This window comes from Haliaeetus leucocephalus, unplaced genomic scaffold, assembly GCF_000737465.1.
Source record: "Haliaeetus leucocephalus isolate CR32 unplaced genomic scaffold, Haliaeetus_leucocephalus-4.0 Scaffold196, whole genome shotgun sequence".
Classification (NCBI taxonomy): domain Eukaryota; kingdom Metazoa; phylum Chordata; class Aves; order Accipitriformes; family Accipitridae; genus Haliaeetus; species Haliaeetus leucocephalus.
The window spans coordinates 158,135-175,698 of NW_010972632.1; the positions used below are offsets into that span (position 1 = coordinate 158,135).

General features: G+C 50.0%; 1 protein-coding gene across 1 annotated transcript; it reads left to right on the plus strand.

Moving 5' to 3' along the window:
* Positions 1 to 3,632: 3,632 nt before the first annotated feature.
* Positions 3,633 to 17,077, plus strand: EMP1 (epithelial membrane protein 1). Its single transcript, XM_010565843.1, has 5 exons — positions 3,633 to 3,768; positions 14,945 to 15,062; positions 15,604 to 15,706; positions 15,814 to 15,954; positions 16,566 to 17,077. The coding sequence occupies exons 2-5, from the start codon at positions 14,985 to 14,987 to the stop codon at positions 16,727 to 16,729; spliced, it is 486 nt and encodes a 161-aa protein (XP_010564145.1). The 5' UTR covers positions 3,633 to 3,768; positions 14,945 to 14,984; the 3' UTR covers positions 16,730 to 17,077.
* The last annotated feature ends 487 nt before the right edge of the window (positions 17,078 to 17,564 follow it).

Here is a 17,564-nt window from a genome sequence, read left to right on the forward strand (position 1 = left end):
ATATCTGCTTCCTTAGAACCAAGTGAAGCTATAAATAAGGGAACCATCGCCCTTTCCTCTCCAGTGGATGAATGTTCCTACTTCATGCCCTGCAGGGTCATGTGTGACAAATGCAGTTTATCATATGGCTCTGAGATGTATCATATGTCTCTGCAAATTACTGTATCACATGGATAACGCCAGGATACACACACAAACACATCAGTTACACCACTACAGAGAAGTATGAAACTTGTTGGTTTCTGTTTTTTTAAACCCACACATTAGCTCAGGCTCAAGCCCGCCTTCTCCATGTGATGGCAAGCGGAGAAGTAGCAAACACCAGGGAGCATATCACTTCCACTTGTCCTGCAACCAGCCAGCAGGATGTTGCACAGAGTAAATAGCACATATAAGAGCCAGGAAAGTATCTCTAGGTGTTTAGACTGGGGGGGGGGCTTAATATGCAATGTGTGTTTGCAGACAGTTATCCAGAAAAGCATGTCCAAGTAGCATATGTTGAATTCCTCTTGATTTTGTACTTGAAAGCATCCCAGAGAGCATGGGAACTCAGCTACAGACCTCTCCCAAGCATAGATCCTGGCACCTAAAGAAAGTGCAAAGAACATGGCCTATTTCCCCTGGCACCCCCGTCTCTAGAAACAATCTGTTCTGGATGCTTCCAGACGAGCCCAACCATGCCTTTCCCACCCCTAACTCCACACTCCATCTCCCACTCCTTGTCGTCCATTCCTCCTTTGATCTGGGCTTGGGAAAGCTTGATGTTTGCCTTATCTAATGTCACTATGGATGCTCATCTTGTTACACTAAGGGCTACTGTTCACACACAGTAGTGAAGTCTGCAAATGTGTGGGGCATGGCAAAACAAGCACGCATATAGCACTTGCAAGCTGCTTGTTTGGGAAGAGCTTCAGCAAAGGCATGGCACACATGGGAAAGCTTCACCCTCTTACTGCCTGTGGAAATGCCAGTCCAAATTCCCACAGCTTAAATTCTCATGGCTTTGACCTGACCACCTCCTATTTGTTGGCTGTAGGCATTCAGAAAAGCCTGTGAAATGAGTGATGCTTAGGTCAAGGGACACCATGGATCATGGTGCGGGGATCTTGGGCAATTCAACCTTGGTGTGCCAAACTGGCAGCATGCTTAAGACTTTTGATCCCGTGATGAGACTTTTCACGTCATGGGTTTTCTATTGCAACCTGCCTTGTGAAAACCACACACCCTAAAGGGAGAAGTTGCCAGAAGCACGCAGAAAGACCAGCCTCTTCTCTAGATGGGTGGATAGAGCTGGTTCTCTGTCACACACACATAAAGGCTTATTGAGCTAACGCTTCATCCACAAACAGCTGCAGAAAACATGACAAATCTTACCAACTTGAAACGTTCTCCTACCTTTACCTATTGGTGGGAAGCTCTCTCACTTCTATCCTGTCTCCCTGTCCAGATGCAAGGTGGAAATATCCCAAAGAGCTACCAATCTGCTCAGTGGAATCTGAGCTCTCACTTGACCTCATCATACCGTGACATTAGGGGGGGAACCCTCACTTGCTTAAACCATCATGCCCACACGCAACATTGCTCCCAAACAGGAGCAGTCATCCACACCTCTGTTCACCTGACGCTCGCTATTACCCCCTCTCATACCCGGCTTGACAGGTATAGCAACAGGGATGAAGCCAATTGCTGGCAGGGTACCAGTGCTCCTCCAGGGCCACAGTCACAGACTATGTGGCCTGTCCGGTTACTTTTCTTTACTCTGCTGGCTGGGCATCAACATTTCCAGATGGAGAGCTGGGAAGGAACGCTGCTGTGGGCAAGCTGCCGCTGACGCTGCAGAACCCCACTGCCTCCCTGCAAAGTGTCTGATGTTGGCCATTGCCTGACACGGCCTCCAAGGCTAGAGAGCAATTTGTACAAAATAAGTTTGCTCTCGCTGGACAAATAATGCTTTGCCAGTCACGGGTCACTTCATACCTGACTTCTTAGGGGGCTCCACTGTTGTTGCCCCGTGGGAGTGTGTTTTAGATGCAGGTGTTTTGGCTGCTGGGTCTCAGATAAGCAATTCTGCGAGTGTGCAGGCAGCTGCCCTCTGGCAGGTGGGCAGTCACTTGTGAACAGGTGTGGGGCAGAGGATGCTCCACCGCAGCTGAACTCTGGTCCACAGAGTGTGCTTTGGGACCGTGTGCCCCAGTATTTTGTGTGGTGAGCATCCACCACTCCAATAAACTCTGCTGGGGGAACAGGGAAGGGCAAATGGACAGTGCAGCTCAATGCAAATGCCAGCTCCTTCTGCAGGGTAAGCAAATACTTTTTCCTTTCCCTAGATATTGTATTTGTGTATATCACCAAGAAGAAGCATGTTCTAACCCATAGGTATTAAACACAGTTAGGCTTATTCTATCCTCAGGGAACAAAAATCTCTCTTTATTTTCCATCAGTGGCAAAATTCCCCTGGGATCGTCTGGGCATGATGTCTTTGCCCAACATATGTATCATCTTTGCTGCTGTTTTATCCATAGCTCTGTTTTTTAAGCAGGCTGCTATAGTCTAAAATTAGACCAGACACATATCAATAACACCAGAGAGAAGGAATAATCTGAAAAATAGCAAGGTCTTTTAATCTGTGTAGACTTCAAAGAGCACCAGTTTTGTCTTTCAAATAAAGGCAATCCAGTGTCCTCATTAAAACGGGAAAGGCCTTTGCCAGGTATTTTATCAGTATCTGCTTATCTCTTTCTGGGCCTCTGCAAAGGCAGGCTTGATTCCTTGCAGTAGCAGATCACCAACTCTCTCACAATATGGAGCACATTTTAACCCAGATGCTTTCTGACAAACTTCTTCCCCCTTCACCCACATGCCAAGCATATCCCCACTCAGTCTTGCCTGTAGCATCCACAAGACAACTACACCAGTCAATTCTCTGCAATGTAAAGGATCTATTTTTAGAGGTCTTTAAGATGACAAGAAATGCTGACCTCAGAAAACTGTGAATCACAAACTCCTTATTTCATTTTCCTTGCCTGCTCGCTCTCCGTGGAAGCAAACCACCACCATCTGGCCAACTTGCTCCAGAGTCACCGCCAGGCCAGAGCTGCATTTTGAGCATCTCTGCTCCTTGGTATATTCCCAAAAGTCTTGTCCATGCCAACCCCACAGGTCCGATTTTCATCCCCCCGTGCCGCCAACCTCAGCGACTTCTCCCTGTGCAGCACGGGGAGGGGATGCGGTGACTCACCCAGGCTCATGATGCCCCTGCCAACCGGCTGTTTGTTTGTTTGAGTGATTGTATTGTTGAAGTCCCGTTGCCACATTTGTAACTATACTTTTTTTTTTTTTTTATGACAACCAGAAGTTCAGTTTTATAAACAGATGCTGCTGTGGGCCTCTATTACTCAGCTGGATCAACGTCAGTCGTTTTTCCAGGCTGCGGTCTCTGCACTGCACACTGAGTCAGACGCAGCCCTGCACGGATTTCTTTGAATTGCTGCTTTCCTCCCAGCGACTCTTGACTCCCTGCCAACAAAGCAGGGCGTAGCTCATTAATTTTTTTTTTTTTCCCCTTCTCCCTCTCTTTAAAGGCAGACTGATTCATAGTAACTCCTTTAAAACAGAGTGGAAAGACACCACCCTCCCGCACCACCGGAGGAAACTTAAAGCACCACCGGGTCACTCCCCGTCACTACAGCTCCGCGCTCCAGGACACCAGCACTGCAGCCCAGCACGCTCCTGCTCCCACAGGTGCCAGGACAGGCCCCAGCCCACACGGTAAGAGCGGCTCTCGAAAACCCTCAGCGACTTTTCTCCCTCACTGGCGGCTGCTCCCCTCGCCAGGCAGCTCCAGCCTGCTTTCCTCCTCTGCTCCGCCACTTCTCTTTAACTTGGCACGGGAGCCGGCTACGGGACGCACCTTAACCGTCCAGCTTTTGCTTTGAAATCAGCTGCGTGACGGGAGCAAAGCGACTCTGCAAGGTGCCCGGGTTGCAACCGTCGAGTGCTGGCAGCAGCTGTGTTATTTTGGCCTCCGGGGCATGTGCAGCCGGGGCGCAGGCACAGGGTGCCCAACCTGGGCCAGCCCCGGCGCAGGAGCTGCCGCGTGCTGCCGGAGGAGCGTTGTTTACAAACGTGGGAAAACACCTGCTGGAAATTAGGGCTGCTGGTTCAGCGTTTCTGGCTCTCGCTCGCTTTTGTCTGCGCGTCCCTCTCCCCTCCATCGGTAGTTTGCCAAGCTTTAATTTCAAACAACAACAATCATTCCAAGTGAAGTCTGAGGGGCCCCAGCGGTGCAGACTTTGGGGTACAATGGAGAGGACCTCTCTTTTTCTGTTGGGGTCCCAGCTCCGGAGGCTGAGGCCAAGCCCCAGTTCTTAAGCAAAGCCACACGATGGGTAGAAATCCATGCTACGCCTTCCTTGGCAGCGCAGACCCTGGGGTGGGGAGCACTGAGAGGCGACATGAGGGAGCGGGTGGAATTGCTAAGAGCACCGCGGGCTGCGTGGTGGGGTGCGGTGGGGGGAGGCACTGATGGGAAGTGTAGGATTGCAGAGACTGGCAATTTTCCTTATTCACCTGCCTTTTTCCACACAACCACCCCTTCCCTCCTTCCTCCTCTGCACCAGTTCTCTCACTTCATCTGTCTGCTATGGTTTGTATCTTGCGGTCACATCTGAACTATTTTTGAGGTCTGAGAAAGGGAGTGCAGCAAAGCCAGTTTTTTGGCACCAGGCTTTGGTTCCTGTCGCAGGAACCCAGCCCATCCCTGCACAGTTTCATGGGTCTGAAAGAGACTGAAACAGTATTTAGCCCAGTCCGGCCAGGAATGGCTGGGACTCAGGCTGGTGCTGTGGACAGTTACTATATATGAATGACCAAGAAGCTGAGCTCACCTTAACCTTGTGGCAGAAGGATGGATTTTGCGAATTTTGAGGTCCTCTCTGGCCCTATTGCTTGCAGTTCGGTCATGCAGGAGTGCCTCCTGCCTGAGAAATAGATGTGAGTGGTAGGGAAGCTGACTGAGGCAGCGAGTGTTTGCAGGGCAGTCAGCAATCAGTCTGGGAAGAAAGCATTTTCGGAAGTTGTCGTTTACCACCATTAGCAATGAAATCGGTTTGCAAAAAAAAAGGAAAAAAAGCTGTGGCCACAGAGCAACTTTCTCAAAAGCTTTGAATTCCTCAAGGCACCTCTGAGAGCAGCTTTGCCCAGGAACTGCCCACTTGACATTTCTGGGTGGAGTGGGATTCTTTTCTGAGCAAACACACAAGAGGGAGCTGGGCATGAAGAGTGTGAAAGCTTGGACCCCATTAGCTATCGTGCCTATGATAACAGGGGTTTAAGGCAGCCGAATGCCTCCACCCAGCCCACCTCACACAGCTGTCAAACCGGGGCACTGTGTGCAGAGAGTGCAGGCTTAAAGGCAGCTTGTTTCTATTTGCTGCCTTGGGGATCAGCGCGGGAAAAGGATCAAAACTGAGGTGTCTTACTATCACTAACCCTGCAGTGCCTGGAAGCACACCCTGACATGCAGCTCCTTCACGTGAGGCACTGCACACCCACGTAAGGAGTTCCTCCCAGTAGGCTCCCGTGGAAGCTCCCCCCAGCTATGACTAACCATTCAAACCCGTGGCACGCAGTCCGAGCCACTCATCCAGGCTACCCTCGTGCGAGAGCCGGGCACCTCCACCGGCACGTGCCACCCCGAGGTAGACATCCGAGAGAGACGGAGTCGAGCCGCACCCAAGGACACGTTCGTGGAGGAGGGACTTGGGTTCTTGTGGAGAATCACCCCGTTTTGGAGCGGGTGCCTCAGAGCTGCAGGGTTGCTAGTGCTCCCCAGTAGCCTGCTGAAGACAGAGAGCCCTGGGCTTGGAAAACCGGCCCTGCTGGCCTAGCCGGTGGTCTTTGAATTTTGCAGTGTGCGAGCAATGCAAGTGCATGCAGGAATTGCTATTTGGTGGCCTGGGGTGGAGCAGAGGTTGTATTTTGAAACAGTTCTGGGAGATCTGCTGATAATAGCCAGCATTTTTTTGGTAAAAGACCCACCTCAGGGCCTTGTCTATAATGAGATAGGGGAGACGATTTGCTGCAAGCAGGAATCCTTCTCTCTATTCATCCCCCTCCCAGCTGCAAGGCTGGCACATGGCACTCAGCCTGCGCCTGCTTGAGTTTCCTCAGAGCAAAAAGCTGGAGGAGCGGCGGGGTACAGCCTGCTTCCTTAGCCCTGCCAGCCCCCATGGGGCTTTACAGGCCCCACCAACCCCACGCGGCAGCCACAACACCCCTTCCACGGCACGTGTCCACTTGCTCACCCTCCCAGTTCCCTTCGGCTGCTGGACGGGCGCACTCCTCACTGAGTGCTACACCTGATGGCGAAGGGGAAGGCACCTGATGCCGGGCTGGGATTTGCCCTCGGATACTCAAGTGCCCCGCAAGGCAAGAAATAGCACTACTAGACCCCTTTGATCTCGATGGGCTCCTGTGCATGTGCCCTTCAATAGGGAGGTGACAGCACTGTCACACACAACACAGGGCAGGCTGCAGGGTGTGGCACTCCTAATTTTTTTCCTTCCTCCTGTTCTCCTGCAAAAAAAGTAATGAAAAAGGACTAAAAGATGAGATTTCTTCACCCTTCCTTCAAGGCAGGGAGAAGTAAGAGACCCAGAGGTGCTCTTTTACATCTCCAAAAGGGAGGGCAAGGAAGGGGATTTCCTATCTATCTCCCCATCTGAAGATGGATTCTTAGTACTTCATGGGTCTTTTCTGCTGAGGCAAAGCAGCGTGCACAGAAAAGGAGGCTCTTCTCCCCGGCCCTGCTCTTTCGACAGCCCCTGCCAGGACTGGTAACTAACTGGTAGCCGCAGTGCTGTAATACTGCCCCTGAATAACCATGCTGAAGCACCAGCTCAAATGTGACTATACAGATCCTTTGTCAGAGCCAGTCCACACCCAGTCATCCCACACCATGACACAGGGTCCAGCACCAGTTCCCCATATAATCAAATCTAGAGTGCCTCCTTTCTTAAACTGCTTTCTGCTGTTACACTGCAGGGAGGGCAGCAAAGCAGCACATCTGGGGGCTGCCATCTGGAGCATGATTTCTTCAAACCCCGCTGGGAGAGTTTTGGAAAGTACCTCCTTAGTTAGAACAGCTGGACAATGAACAAAGGAAACCCTGGCCAAATTTGCAGCTCCACACACCCTCCTCCTCCTGAACTGTTTGCGGCAGGGCAGAGAGGACATGGAAGCTGCTCTCTGAGTAAGACCAAACGTAGCCCATGCCTTGTCATGGTAGGGAGGGACAGGTTAGGACAACTCAGCTCCAGAACCCACGTTGCCCAAGGGAGTGACTGGTTTGCCAAGCTCATAATTAAGATCTATCCCCTTTCCCCTGTGAAAACCAGTCTGTACCGCAGGCACGGGGAGATACCCACGATGAGAGCCCAGGGTCAGATCCTGGACTAGGTCATCCCCAACCATGCAGAGAAATGCAATGAACTATGAGCCTTGGAGTGGCTGACAGCAGGTGACTCACGCCGAAGGCTTAGCTCGTGTGATGTGGGGCCACCTTAGCAATACGTTTGGATTCGAGGAAATCCAGGGCAAGGACCTTCGCTGTCCTTTTGCCCTCGCAGGGCAGAGTCTGCTCAAGGAGGGGAGTTGTGAAAGCAGCTGCCATGACTGGGTCCAGCGTCCACATTCTTCTCATTCCGGAGAGACATCTCCCCTACGGGCCCCAGCAAGCCTCTGGAAAGGACAGTGAGAGCCATGGGAGCAAGAGGGGAGAGCTGCAAAATGCTCAGAGCTGGGAGCAGGTTGGTCAGGGGGTTGCTGAAGACCAGCTCCAGGAACGTGGACCACTGCTGGAGGAAAGCTGCGCTCTGAGACTGGCACTGCCACTGGTCGTGCCAGCTCAGGCAGCTGAGCCAACCTGCCTGCTAGCTGGCCTCCAGCGGCTGCAGCCAGGCCATCGTGGTGTGCGCTGACAAGGGCAGTTCTCGATGCCTGGTGGAGAGCTGTTTCCTCACGTAACATGAGCTAGAATGACACCTGTACCGTTCCGCCAGCCCATGCTAATCACAGGGGTAAGAAGCCCTCTTGAAGCCAGACGGGGCATTTTACCTCATGACCACCTTTACCCCACCCTGCACAAAGCACCGACCAACTCCAGGCTGCACAGCATCGTCTTGCTTCTGCTTTCTACTCAAGCTCCTGCTCCCCCCCAGTCCAACACTTGTGCACTGCGGGTTGAAAGAAGGAGCTATCACACAATTCTGCAATTTAATCCTGCGCAGTCTTTTCCAAGTTGGCTTGCAGGAACAAGGACAGCCTCGAGGCAGGCTGACCCAAAAGCTCAGACTCTTTAGATGCCTAAGTCGCATCGACCTCAGTGTCTCATAGGCTGTACTGGCATATTCAGAGGTTTTGCAGTCTTGAGAGGGACGCTATCTGATAAGGAGCCACTTCTTTTTCAGAGTTACCCTCCCCTGAAAAAAAAAGGGAAGATCTTTACAAAACTGTCTCTGTAAATCAGAGAATTGCAGTTTTAATTTAAAAATGCAGCCAAAAGCACAGCTGATGTGGGCTTCACGGACCTTCCACCTCTATCTAAAGGCTGTTGCAAGGAGGAAAAGCAGGAAGTCCCACCAGAAATGATCTGTGCACTTTTGCTCACACCACGCTGTAACCTGAACTTTCCTGTCAGAGCTGTCAGATGGTTTCTCCCACGTGGGCACTGTCAGTGTCAAAGTCACACAGATAGATACGTGCACCCATAAGGAAGGCGCGCATGAGCACGCAGGCAGGCAGACACACGCTCACACACACGCTTCAGCTCTGCTCATGGGGAAACCACAGACGCACATTCCCATTCACAGAGGGAGCCGCGCAGAGCTGCGGATGCACACCCCGACACGCACCATGTCATCGCCCGGACCGACAGTCCTCCCACAAACGCTTCTCGCGTATCTCGGCATCTTGCCTGAACCCCTGCGAGTCACAGCAACTCCCACGTCTAATTAACCCACCCAGGGACCATCCAGCGCGCTCAGGGGTGAGGGTGCTCCCCACCGCACCTCCAAACGTCCGGAGGAGCTCTTCTGTGCTCCCAGTAGCTCGAAGGACCCCTTCCCCACCCCTCCCTCTCGCTCGGCACCCATCAGCCCCAGCCCTTCCCTGGCGTGTCTGGTGTGAGGAGTGACAGAGTTTTCCTCCAGCGGTGGCGGCTGGCTGCCTGGCGGGCCCCAGGCGGCTGTCTCTTCCCCTTCCTACTACCAAGCGAGCTCTGGAGTTTCAGTTGATGTTGTCACATGGCTGAGCGCTCGAGGGTGGTTTCTTCTGGAGAAAATGCCAATTCCTCACTGTCTGCCCTAGGAGCTCTGATATTTCCCCACTCTCCTATGAATCACGAGCATGAGAGCTGGAAAACCCTTGTGTGTCATCGTTTGTGACGCCCCCTTGCATCTCTCAGCGAGTGGAAGTTCGTTAGCACGGGTGGATTCTTGAGGACTTTAGTCCCACAAGAAGTGATTCACATGCTGAGGCTTTACCGCTCTCCTGGGAAGGCAATTCCCCTGATCCCTTGGAGACCATATCTCCAGGAAACGCTTCCCAAGAGCCAGACAAAATCTTCCATTTACTTAAGCTTATTTTCAGTTGTAGCCCCTCAGGCTGCTCTACACTTTCCTTTTGGCTGACATTCATCTGCTACTTTTGCAGCATCGCTGTACCCCGCGTGGTCACCACAGCCACCACCCATGCACGCACAAAATCTTCTCACTGCCATAAACCAGAGGCTCCAAAGGTCTCCGTGTCCCCACGCACACCTCCTGCCCAACCCTTTTCCCACACATGTGAAATCTCTTTCCAGAGGCACCAGCCTACTCATCCACATGTCTATAAAAAGCATCCGATGTGTAAATTGAGTCAGGCCGGTCTGTCAAAACCAAGTTGTCAACAGCAGTGCTGGCGTACAGTGGTTTATAAAAGTCTGGAGTCAGCAAGGCTTCAGCTGGATCTGAAGCAAGAAACAGAGCAAAGGGTGAAAGCAAAAAGATCCTTCCCTGTTGTTGTTTAAAGTTGTCATGACTTTTCTAGTAACAATATGACGGGTCCAAAGTCACCATGCCACCAGAATATCACAGAGATCTTCACATCTTTGCATCCTGCCAAATGACCCTGGCCATGATGAGGACTCATGCTCATATCACACACAATGCCAAGGCATGCAGTTGTAGCAGGGCTAAGATGCAGTCAGGGCCTCAGCTCAGTCAAAAGGCAGATCTACAAATTCTGCGGAAGGTTTTACCTCACCTTGAGGTTTCCCTTACCGGTAGCATCATGGCAGCATTGCTATTTGTAGGTTGGCTTTGCAGTGAGGAATCCAGCAGTGACAAAGGTAGCAGTTTGTGGCTATCATCTCAAACAATATCAAATAGTTTTTATTTTCTGTCCCATCCTCTCCAATTTTCCCCTTCCTTTCCAAGCGGCCTTGGCCCTGATTCAAACCACCAGTATTCCTGGTGTGACTCTGTGCCACCTCAGACAGTGGCCAGGTTCACATGCTTTCTCTCTTTTTTGGACCTCCTCCTGCCACCATCAGAGACAGCGTACTGGGTGAGACAGACCACTGATCTGACTCACTGCTGTATTCCTTATATTCTGTGGTGGCAGCTGGGGAAGGCAGAATTTCTTTCATCTTGGTTGCTTTCAATCTATGGAGATTTTTGTCGACATTCTGGCCAAAACAATTTGCTCTTTCCCTGAAATGCCATCTTTCCCTTGTTGAGAAATTGAATGTATCAAACCCAAGGGACTTCAGCTGAAAAACTGAGTTTTAGAGGAGTCAGAGGTCACCATGGTGCTCACAGATGGTGCGATTTAGACATCCTCAGCTCCCTGGACACTATAGGCTGCTATAGGCTATTGGCTGAGTTCTCCCCTCAGCCAGCATCTCTCACAGTACGCCTCACCAACTCACCCTGGGAGAGGCAGTCCCAAGCAGGAACCTCAGTTCAGAGAGGAGATGGGGAATGGAAGTCAGATGAGCTACATGCCTTAGGAACACTTCAGATCTGAAATATTTCAGATTTAGTTGAGAGTGCTCTGATTTTTCACCCCAACCAGCCTGATTATTCCTGCAACAAACATCCTGTACACTTCCTCTCTACTCCATTCACTGCAGTGCACTTTCTGCCAGAAGCAAAGGACCACTACCTAATCTGGTTTGCCCTCTTGAGTATCCCACTCCCTATGTTTGAGGAACTGTACCGTTGGCCTTTGTCATATCTCCAAGTGGCACTTTGCATTCCACCCTGCTTCTTTGCTAAGCAGCAAACCAAGGGCAAGGACTCACTTCTCCAGATTGCCCTCCAGATAGAAGGATCCAAAACACTTAAGAAGACACAGGAGTGATATGGGTGGCTACACTTGGCCTGCATGAGAAGACTTTGTCTTAGTTTTTAATGGATAGTGCTTGCCTGCTTGAACTTGAACTAGGGTGCAGCAGAGCTATGTGTTGTTCCCCAGTATGTGTACTCCAGCATGGTCAGATAAATAGTCTCTACACAGATAAGAGTCTGTCATGCTTATCTGTAGGCTTTTTTGTGCTGAAGGCTGCTACGGTGATTGCTATTCATGGTTACTGTTGGTGTGGCTTGTTATTTTTCCTCATCCATCGTCCCAGGAAAAAGAAACTCAGTCTGCTGTCATCAGTGCAAGATCTTCTCTTGACTCATGCAGGCTGTTCAGCAGGTGCACGACCATCACTCCTTCTTCCCCACCAGCCTGTCCTACCTCAGTAGTCATTCTAATCTCATGTCTCAGCTCTGTTTTTCTTGGCTTAGCTGGGGTCTCTCCTCTGGAAGACATGCCAGGAGGCTCAATGCAGGATTCACAACCTGGTTGCTTGACTGGTTCTTGAGAAGCAGTCCTAAAACTGACAGAGTGTCCTGAACACTTGCAGGGTTAAACAACTGTGGTTTTGGGAGCTTTGGGGTGAGTCAGTGGAAAAAACTGGCAGCTCTAGGAAGGCTAAGACTGACTCATAGCCCAAGAAGAGCCTGAGAAGCTCCAAATCCAGCTGCAGTTTAGGTAGGGGAATGGAAGAAAAGGCATTTGCATGCAATTGTGTCCTATTGCTCCAGCAATGTGACCCCACCCTGTAGCAGAGAAAGATGTCTCACACTTAAGAAATGGAAAGAGTATCCTGTCAGTCACCAATGCTCTGCTAGCTTCTCTGTCTAATGGGAGGAAAAGTCTGTGCCGTACCATCAGAGACAGAGATGACTCTATTTCAATGCCGTTAGTTCACCCACTGCTCCTTTGGGATTGTTCTCTAGTGTTTTATTTAAAAGGCAGGGAGAGATGAAGGAAGGGGAAAGCGAATGAATAGAGAGGGAGGCCTGTGCTTTAACTCACAAAGAATCAAAACTAAGCTGTGAGCACATATCACGGGGGAGTTTGCGTTTGATAGCATGTGTATTCAGGGAGAGGTGCTGACGTTCTCAGGAAGTAGGTGCACTAAAAGCACCTGAACTAACAGTGCTTTCAAGCAGTGCGAGAATGGGGCAGAAAAAGCAAATGGAATAAAGGATTTGGGTTTTTTCTTAGTGTATTGGTCAAAGTTCTGTGTGTGGTGGTTTGTTTTTTTTTTTTTTTACATTGAAAAGTAACATTTATCCCTCATTTTCATTTCTGAACACAAAGAGAAGATGCATTTAAAATGACTGTTCTAGTCTTTTAGGGTGTCATGAAAGTAGGGTTTTGGTCTTTCAATTACAGGGCTTTTTTTGAAGGCCCTCAAAAATAATTGGCATAACCCCCACTGAATTAGTTTTTAAAGAGGCCATGGAAAAATACATCCATCTAAGAAAGAAGAAAGTTTAGTCACTGTTCAGTAAAGGCAAATTTCAGAGCAGGCAAATTTGCCACCATTTGGTGTATGCATACCAATACACTATGGTGGCAAGAGCACTCGTTACAGTTTGTGTAAGATCCAAGGTAATCAGAAAAAAGGATGACAAGTAGTCAAAGGCATGAGAAGATTTGACTCAGAGGCTCTATTCAAGGCACCTGCTGCAGATATGTAACTTAGTCATGGCAGCAGCAATAGATTCTCAGCTCAAGGTACAGTGGTGATATCCGTATCAGTTGCCATCCAGCATTTTGAAATCCTCATTCCTTTTGCAGTCAATGGAAAGAAATGTTTTAACGCTCAAGACAGGTGTGTTCACGTGGTAGCCTGCGTATAGTATTGAGAACCTGGATTTTAGCAATGCTGAACTCATAAATGACTGTCACTACAGTCAGAGAGGAACTCCTAAGAAGGCTGTACTTTCTCCAAGATCATCACTAAGGGAGGTACTGTGACAAGAGAGGGTATGGTGACCAGGCCATCTAGGCAAATCAAACCCTAGAGCACGAGGATTTTGCTAGGACACCCTAAAGCAGACAAGCAAGCCCAGCCCATGTTCAGCAAGCCGGGGCTAAAGGGCTCCAGAGACATCTCCCAGGTGAAGGAAACCTCACAGCTGATGCTGAGGAGATAGGACCCGTCACCAAACCTAATCTGTCCTTCTAAGGAGTGGCCTCGTTTGGGTGGGAGGAGTGACCTAACAGAGCTGGTTCCTGAACTCAAGGAATTCCTCCTGGTCATCATCTAATGCTGAACTGGACAAAGAGCCACTGATGGAGAAGCCTGCCTGCCCCCCCGCTGTGGTTTGGGCAACGGTATCCAAAGCAGTGTAAGGAATAGCTGCAGCACTTTACAGGAATACACTCCCACACATGGCTACAATGAGAGGAAAGACAGGAGTGGAGAAGGTGGAGTCACTGAATTAAAAAAAACACATTTATGGGACTTTACAAAGCCTTTCGTTACAGTTTGCGTGAAAGACATCATAAAGTATAATTGTGTTGTTCCATGACAATGTTACCACACCCTGTACAAATGGTGACAGCATCAAATCTTACCTGAGTCACCTGGACCAAAATAAATTGAGAGCCAACATTAATCACATACCTGATACTGCTCTTCAGTACCAGCACTACCACAAGAGCGAGCAACAGAGCCCTGTGAAACTTTCTAGGAAGCAGTCTTTCACTGGCCGCAGAGTGGACCCAGTAAACGCTTCTGCTTGATTTCTGTGGCTATACTGCAGAGACAGTAATGCCTGGAAGGAAAATTGCCTGTAAAGCACTGTGAGCTTGCAGGGTACAGAGGCAAACCCCCCCAAAACAAACCAAAGAGGAATTTGCATTACAAGAGAATCTTACTGCAGTAATAGAGATCTGCATGCCTCAAGTTTTAAAAGGGAAACAGGCAGTTTTCATTGCAAACCTAAGCATCTTCCCCTGCCCCAGAACACCTCAGTGGCGTTTCTGTTCTGGTTATTCTCCTCTTCACATAATGGAGCAGACCATTGAGTAGGGGTAGCCCCCCCAGACCACTCTGCACCGCTGTTCAACACCCGATGCACACAGGAACACACACTCCTCCACTCCAGACCAGCTGGAGGAGGCTGTTCCACGAGAATAAAAAGGGGAACAGGAGGAGAAAATCTTTCCTGACCTCTCTGAATCCTGTGGGCAAAAACTCCTCTTCCTGGAGTGTAGGCCTGGAGTATGTCATTTTTACTTTACATAACCACACACCAATTTAAGCAACCTGTGTATATACACAGGCTATTTTTAAAATGCCCCCGAGCTAACTACCCCTGCTCTACATCTCCTCCCAGACTAGTTCCTTTACCTCCAGGCTTTCTTTAAGCTCTTGAGCAACTCCCTTGCAGATTTTGACAAAGGTTTTAGCAATGTTTTTTGGTGACTACACGCTTCCAGAATGGATTTAAAATCACCTTGTTTTCTTGCATGCAAATAAAGCCTGTACTAATGCTGTTCTTTGATTCAGCCCTTCCCTTCACCTCCCCTCTCTGTTCCTGCTCTCCTCCAGAGCTCTCCATATCGGTGCCACCACCTAGAAGGGACCCAAGATGTTGGTGCTACTGGCTGGTATCTTTGTGGTCCATATCGCCACTGTCATCATGCTCTTCGTCTCCACCATTGCCAACGTAAGTCGAGACCGCCCTGGATGAGCCACGGCTGCTGCGGGCAGGGGGACGGGCAGCTGGGTGGGTGCTTGGGTCCGTAGGTCAGCGATGGTGATGATGGGTGGGCTCAGGGAGGAGAAGGGCAGCCGAGGTGGGACAGGCCAGCCCCCGGTGGGATGCCCAAGGTGGGCCCCCCCCCGCGCCCTGCCAGCGGGGCAGGCGGCGGGGACTGGAGGGGGCTCGCAGCCGCCCGGGCAGCTGGATCCCCCCGCCGTGCCCTCCTGCCACCTCGCCGGGGAGGGTCTGAGCGGTTTTCCCCCTCCCTGGGTCATGGGAACGGAGTTCCCCGGTGGTTTGCCCAGACCAGGTGCCTCCCAGGTTTGGAAACCTGCGGCATCTCCCAGGCTCTTCGTCTGCTGCCCGCACACACGGACTTTGCCAGCGCTGGCTCTCGTGGCACTTGGGCTACTCTCGCTCCCCTTAGGGCTTCGTCTGATAACTGGCCAGGAGAGCGAGGCAGGTCGCCTTTCCCCCCTTGTTCAACTGTTTCGTCCCATTTCAGGTGTGGATGGTGGGTACTTCCAGCTTCGGAACGGTCTCATGGGGACTCTGGCTACTGTGCAACAAGACCTGCCTGCAGCTGCCAGTCAGCGGTGGTGATGAGGGTAAGGCGTATTTGAATTTTCATTGTGGTGATGAACCACAGGACCTTGGTGCACATTACCAAGGCTGAGTCCTGACCTTCTCAAATCTATTCCCTGTGTTTTCACAGCTTCCCTCAAAGCCGCGCAAGCCTTTATGATCCTCTCAATCATTTTCTCTGTCATTGCGCTTGTCATGTTCATTGTCCAGCTGTTCACCCTGGAGAAAGGCAAACGTTTCTACATCACCGGAGCCATCATGCTGGTTTGCTGTAAGTATGCGCACCTTGCGAGGGTTCTGCGTGCGTCCCGCTGCCTCTGCAGGTGCAAGTAGCTGCACGTGTCCACACACATGGCCATCAGGGGAGGTTGTCAGCTGGCTAAATGTTTCCAGTGGCCCATTTTTTTTGAAAAAACAAAAACTAAAGCACTGAGGAATTGGAAAGTGTTGGGGTTTTTTTTACTGTATATAATGAAAACATTTCCAGATTTTCATTAGAGAAGCCCAGTGGGTTTTGCAAAATACCTTTGAAAGACAACAAAAAGAATTCAAGTATTTTGGGGGGCAGGGGAATAAACAGTTAGACAGCTACTGCTCATGGGATTCAACATGTAGCAGCAAACTGTCTGCAGATCTTATTACTGATTTCCTCCTAACAAAGGTTTATTCCCCATGGCACCCACTAAACAAGCCCCGAGTGTCTTACGTCATCACGTCTGCAAGAGAAATCCTCCATAAATAAGCCTAAAGGGCAGCAGCCCCTCTCTCATATGGCACAAGACACGCATTACAGTCTCAGGAGACAACAGTGCTTCAGAAGTCCTGCAGCAATACCGGTTTCTGTGCATTTTCCAACCCTCTTTTCCCCCTTCCTTCCCACAGGGATGTGCATTCTGATTGGAGTCTCCATTTACACGGCTCGGTTCACAGGCAGCATGGTCGCGTTCACACGACCTCACCACGGCTACTGCTTCATATTGGCCTGGATCTGCTTTTGCTTCAGTTTCATCATCAGCATCCTGTACCTTGTTCTTAGGAAAAAATAAGGCTGATGGGAGTCCAGGGGAGAGGGTTGGCTACTGGGAATGGGGAAGAATTGCTCTGCTGAGAGAACTGTTGGGCCAATAGACAGAAACAGCCACCATCATCACCACTGCCACCACAACAGAAAAATCACTAACAAAGCTAGAATCCTCAGAAACTCCTTCACCAAAGAGAGGGAGAAACAGCTCCAACTGATCTAGCACTCCCGGGGCTGTTGTGCCAGAAATCTGCAAGTGACCCAGACAGCTCTTCTACTTTTCTGCAAAGTCATGTCATACCTTCACAGAGCTTCAAGCTCAGCAGTGATGATTGAAGGGCACCACAAAAACAAGGGCTACATCTTTTTCCCTTCCTAGAGCCCTTCTCACTTACTTTCTGGTGTGCCTTGTGGGTTGGGCAGTGAGGCTTATGACCCCTTTTTTTGGCCATTGAAACAAATGGGATGGACCTTTTGTTACATTTTTATATATATATATATATATATATGCACATATGTCAAAGTTAAAGACATTAAATTGAGAAGCAACCCAATAGAAATCAGATTAAATTTTTATTAAAATATCTACAGAAATAAGGCAGCAACTTTTTTTGCTGTTCTGCTTACTATTTGATATTCCCATGGTTGAATCAGATACAAGTAGGAAGGGCAAATATACAGGCGTGGATGATGAGGGGGGGAGAGAGAGAGAGAGAGAAAGGAAGGGGGGGGGAGATTCACAGGGGTTCCTAATTACAGAGGATGCAGTTGCTCAATGATGCACGTGCAGGGAGGGAATCATCTGGGTGTGTGCCTACACTAAAATCTTCTTTTCAGCTCCAGAACATGGTAACAGCACT

Bases quoted from the DNA above. Each gene is read 5' to 3' on its own strand.
- EMP1 (XM_010565843.1), top strand. From the start codon at position 14,985: ATGTTGGTGCTACTGGCTGGTATCTTTGTGGTCCATATCGCCACTGTC. The intron at 15,063-15,603 runs GTAAGTCGAGAC...GTCCCATTTCAG, and splicing joins TCGTCTCCACCATTGCCAAC to GTGTGGATGGTGGGTACTTC. The intron at 15,955-16,565 runs GTAAGTATGCGC...TCCTTCCCACAG, and splicing joins AGCCATCATGCTGGTTTGCT to GGATGTGCATTCTGATTGGA.